The sequence below is a fragment of the Pygoscelis adeliae genome, unplaced genomic scaffold, assembly GCF_000699105.1.
Source record: "Pygoscelis adeliae isolate BGI_AS28 unplaced genomic scaffold, ASM69910v1 Scaffold13, whole genome shotgun sequence".
NCBI classification, from domain to species: Eukaryota; Metazoa; Chordata; class Aves; order Sphenisciformes; family Spheniscidae; genus Pygoscelis; species Pygoscelis adeliae.
In genome coordinates this window covers 9,971-14,731 of record NW_008824499.1, presented here as the reverse complement: position 1 = coordinate 14,731, position 4,761 = coordinate 9,971, and the positions used below count along the sequence as shown (strand labels likewise).

Sequence of the window (4,761 nt, the reverse complement as noted above, 5' to 3'; positions counted from 1 at the left end):
GGGGGGACGCGGGCCCGGGAGCGGGGCCCCTGGTGACGGCCCGGGCTCCCGCAGGCGAGCTCTCCATGGAGAAGGTGAAGGTGAAGCGGTACGTGTCGGGGAAGCGGCCCGACTACGCGCCCATGGAGTCCTCGGAGGAGGAGGACGAGGAGTTCCAGTTCATCAAGAAGGCGAAGGAGCAGGAGGTGGAGCCCGAGGAGCAGGAGGAGGAGCTCGCCAACGACCCCCGGCTCCGGCGCCTCCAGAACCGTATCGCCGAAGATGTGGAGGAGCGGTGAGTGCTGGGGTCAGCGAGGAGCTGCGTCTCCGCCCGCCCCTGCCACGCTTCCCTGCGGGTTTGCCCTGGCAGGGGGATGGGTACCCCCGGTGTGCCGCAGTGCGGTGAGGAACTGCAGGCACGCCGAGCAGAAGCTGGGAACGTTCTCCAGGCAGCGCGGGAGAGTCTCTGACACTTCTCATGTCTGTGTTGCCCCATGCCTCGGGCTCCGGCCCTGCCGTGAGCAGCCCTTCCAACCAGGAGTCACCGTTTCCCAGGGCATAGCCCCACGTCTGGGTGTGGTTGGGTGGGTGCAGGTGAAAACAGGCTCCAAAATAAAAATTAACACAGCATGCTGAGTCTCAGGGTAGTGGGAAGGGATGGCGTCATGTGAAGTGTGCTCTGTGCAGGGAGTAACCGAGTGCCATTTGCCTCGTCCCGTGGAGCTGCTGCTGCTTTCCGTTCCAGTAACAGGGAAGCCTCCCGCTGGGAGCTCCATTCGTACTCAGAGCGTGGACGGGGAGGAGCTGCCGGTGCCCGGCCACTTCAGCCTCCTGGGAAAGAACGTGTGGGGTCTGCCCACGCTCGGCAGTTCCAGCGTTTACCACGGCCTCGTTAGGAACAATTCATGAATAGTTAACTTCTTGCAATCTCTTTATGTTCGAAGTGCCGTTGTTTAATTGGGGTCTGTTGCAGGCTGGCAAGACACCGTAAAATTGTGGAGCCTGAAGTGGTTGGAGAAAGTGATTCAGAGGTGGAGGGGGAAGCTTGGCGCCTGGAGCGGGAGGACACCAGCGAAGAGGAAGAGGAAGAGATCGATGATGAGGTGTGCTTGCAGAGCCGAATAACGGGCCTAGGGAAGCCCCTGAATGGCACAGACTGGAACTGCCTTTTGCATGGACATGTGGGCTGTCTGGTGGCTGACAAGTGTCACAGCTGGCTGTGACTTAACTTGTGGGTTACTGTCCTCTTGCGCGGGATGGGACGCCGGGAGAGGCCACCCTGCGTCCGGAGGGATGGGCATATCGTCTTGTAACCAACACGCCAGACACGCACGTTTTGGACAGGAGAGTGAGAGAGAAGTGGTAGCGGGGCTGGTCATCTGACTCTCTGTGTTTGTCTCCATCAGGAGATCGAGCGTCGGCGCGGGATGATGCGTCAGCGAGCACAGGAGAGGAAAACCGAGGAGATGGAAGTGATGGAGTTGGAAGATGAGGGTCGATCCGGAGAAGAGTCTGAGTCAGAGTCCGAGTACGAGGAGTACACGGACAGTGAGGATGAAATGGAGCCGCGTCTCAAACCTGTCTTCATCCGCAAGTGGGTGACGTGGCCTCGTGGGTCAGCCCTGGGCGAGGACACGGGAGTTGGGAGCTGGGGGCTGAGTGGACACTGCTGCCGTGGTCTCCTCTTCCTTGCTGTGGGGCGGCGGTTTGCCTCCCCAGGGTGGGAGCAAGGGGCAATCCCTGCACTGACAGCCCCTCGTCAGCTGCATTGGTCGCTGCGGGATCAGGCTGTGGGTTGAAGTTGCAGCAGGGTCTGACCGGAGCCCTTGGGCAAGTGCCGTATGGTGGCGAAAGGAAGCCGTCAGCAGGCTCCTGGTGGCTTGGTCTCCCGGCGCTCGCATGTGCGCCTGCAGCTGTAGGGGAACAGTGCGGTAGCCCCGGCGTGGGCAACGCTGGAAAGGGGAGAGTCCTGGGACTCGGCCCGTCCTTGGAGAGAGCAAAGGCTGAAAGCAGCTGCAGTGCGGGAGGGGGAAAAGCCTGAAAGGAGCCAAGCGGCTGCGCTGGCTGACGGAAAGGCTGAAGGCGGTTGTGGTCCCTGCCTGCAGGAAGGACCGGATCACAGTTCAGGAGCGAGAAGCAGAAGCCTTGAAGCAGAAGGAGCTGGAGCAGGAGGCAAAGAGGCTGGCAGAGGAGAGGCGCAAGTACACACTCAAGGTGCTGAGGGGTGGGCTGGGGGTTCCGTGGGGGGGCTGCAGTCACCGCAGCAAGCTTAGCTTGCTCCTTGCTGCAGATCGTAGAAGAGGAAGCAAAGAAGGAGCTGGAGGAGAACAAGCGCTCGCTGGCAGCACTGGATGCACTTGATACAGATGATGAGAATGACGAGGAGGAGTACGAGGCCTGGAAAGTACGTGAGCTGAAGCGTATCAAACGGGACCGTGAAGAACGAGAAGCGTAAGTATCGTCTGTGTAGGCACGAAGCTGAGACCCCGCAGCCTCAGGCCCCCCAGGCCCGTGGGCAGTTGAGGCGTCTCTCCCTCAGGCTTCCCTTTGGCAGCACAGTCTTAGCTAGACCAAGCACCCAAAGCCTCTCCTGCCCACCCTTGGGGTGCCTTTGCTCCCCTCCAGTCAGTAGATGTACAGGACAGCAGCTGGCGACAGCAGTTGTCCCGGGAGGGTGCTGTGGGGACACGGGGTCTCAGGGGTTTCTCTCCTGCCCAGCATGGAGAAGGAGAAGGCGGAGATCGAGCGCATGCGGAACCTGACGGAGGAAGAGCGCCGGGCCGAGCTTCGGGCCAACGGCAAGGTCATCACCAACAAGGCGGTGAAGGGCAAATACAAGTTCCTGCAGAAGTACTACCACCGCGGCGCCTTCTTCATGGTGAGTGGTGCTGCGAGGGCCTGGGCATGGCTGCGCTGGCAGCAGGGGCTGGACCAGCGCACTGGAGGGGCCGTGTGAGACCATGGGGACGTCTTCTCCCTGTGGGGAGCCCCTCCCCGTGGTGCCCTGGGGCTGGGGGTGCCCTGGGACAAGAGCCGGCCCTTGGAGGCAGCACAGGGCTGAAGTGACCGAGGTGATCTGAATTTGGCCAGCTCTTGTGGCAGAGGGTGAGCGGTGACACCAATGCGGTTGGGAGCGGGTGAGCGGTGACGCCATGGCAGCCTGCCAGGCGCTGGCCTGCAGCTGCCCTCTGGAGCCCAGGCGGGACGGGCGCAGTTCTGCCTGGAGCCCAGAGCAGAAGCAGCAGAGCTGTCCCCGTGCTGCTGTTTGGGCTGACAAACAGAACCGAGCCAGCTCCGCGTGGGCTACGGCCTGGGCTCTGGAGAATTGGCCTGAGCGTACGTGAGGGTGGCTGCCAGGGGCAGGCCGGGGGACAACGCTTGCGTCCCCCACCTTCGACAGTAGGTTAATAGGACTGCAAGTACCGTGGCAGCCCCCGGCAGAGCAGCGATACAGGCTTCTGGTGGCTCTCCCCCACTTCTGCTGGCGCTTGCTGGAAACTTGCAGGCTGAGCAGGCGTGTCCTTCTTCTGCAGGATGAGGACGAGGAGGTGTACAAGAGGGACTTCAGCGCCCCGACCCTCGAGGACCACTTCAACAAGACCATCCTGCCCAAAGTCATGCAGGTAGGCGTGCCAGCTGGAGGGTGCCTGGCCTGCGTGCCGCACCGAGGGGTCGCGGTTCCTCAGCAGGGGCAGGAGCTCGCGCGCTGGGCGGGGAGGAGCTGGCACTCCTCCCTGGGCTGGTACTGCTGGGGCTGCTCATCCCCATTGTCCTGCCAGTGCAGCCCAAGGCTGGCACCAGCAGCTGGGCCTTCCCCTGGTGCTCCCCATCCCCCGCTGGGGCAGGCAGTGCCTGTGCCCCCTCCTTTGCACCAGCCCCAGCGGCGTGAACCACTGCGCTCCCGCCTTTCTGCTGCATCCGTCCCTCTCCTCTGACCCCTGACCTCCTGACACTGTCCTTTGGGTCTCCTTCAAGGCCACTGGCATCAGACGCGGGTCCTGGCACCGTTCTGCTCCACCGTTCACAGTCAAGAACTTTGGGCGCTCGGGGCGGACAAAGTACACCCACTTGGTGGACCAGGACACCACCTCCTTCGACTCTGCCTGGGGCCAGGAGAGCGCGCAGAACACCAAGTTCTTCAAGCAGAAAGCAGCAGGCGTGCGGGACGTCTTTGAGAGACCCTCAGCCAAGAAGCGAAAAACCACTTAAGGGAGCGGGCAGGAGGGCGCTTCTCCGCCAGCTGCCGCAGGGACAGAAGGGACACAGCTCTGTGCCAGGACTCATGTGGTGGCAAGCCCTTCCTCCGTGCCCCTGCGCCACGCCTGCCCTGTCGACGCGGTGTCCCGCTCCCCACGCTGCAGAGACCCGGCAGGCTCCCTGCCCGGGTGCCATGGAGGATGACAGCCTGTCCGTGCTGGCCAGGCCCGCGGCCACACCGCCATCCCACCAGCAGCCGCCCCGAGAGCCTCGGCAGTGCCCGACAGGGCTGTGCGGGAGCGCGGCAACACCCCCGGCTCCAGCACACCCACTTTTTGAGGAATTAACGGACTTTTATACCCATCTGGTCCACAACGTCTCCCTATTGCCTGTACTTTCCCCATTGTCAGTTTGGGCCCTTTTTTTGGTGTGGAACAGCGGTGACCCCATCTCCTCACCCTGTTTCTGCAGGGCCTGGCTTTTCTACCGGGGTGGGGGGGGTCAGTTTGATTAAAGCGGTCGTTTTCTTACACATTCTGGCCGTGTTGTCTGTGGAACGCGGCCATCCTGTTCTGGGGCTACCTG

The 4,761-nt window shown here is 62.5% G+C and overlaps 2 protein-coding genes across 2 annotated transcripts in view; both read left to right on the top strand.

Moving 5' to 3' along the window:
* Positions 1 to 4,710, top strand: part of KRI1 (KRI1 homolog (S. cerevisiae)) — a 9,905-nt gene extending 5,195 nt beyond the window's left edge. Inside the window, exons 2-9 of the mRNA XM_009321493.1 lie at positions 55 to 274; positions 953 to 1,082; positions 1,386 to 1,573; positions 2,085 to 2,193; positions 2,270 to 2,430; positions 2,698 to 2,857; positions 3,513 to 3,608; positions 4,012 to 4,710. Coding sequence (XP_009319768.1) covers positions 55 to 274; positions 953 to 1,082; positions 1,386 to 1,573; positions 2,085 to 2,193; positions 2,270 to 2,430; positions 2,698 to 2,857; positions 3,513 to 3,608; positions 4,012 to 4,188 — 1,241 coding nt within the window. The 3' untranslated portion in view covers positions 4,189 to 4,710. The remainder of the gene's footprint in view (positions 1 to 54; positions 275 to 952; positions 1,083 to 1,385; positions 1,574 to 2,084; positions 2,194 to 2,269; positions 2,431 to 2,697; positions 2,858 to 3,512; positions 3,609 to 4,011) is intronic.
* Positions 4,370 to 4,761, top strand: part of LOC103914779 (serine incorporator 4-like) — a 9,756-nt gene continuing 9,364 nt past the window's right edge. Inside the window, exon 1 of the mRNA XM_009321492.1 lies at positions 4,370 to 4,581. Within this exon, the coding sequence (XP_009319767.1) occupies positions 4,370 to 4,581 (212 nt within the window). The remainder of the gene's footprint in view (positions 4,582 to 4,761) is intronic.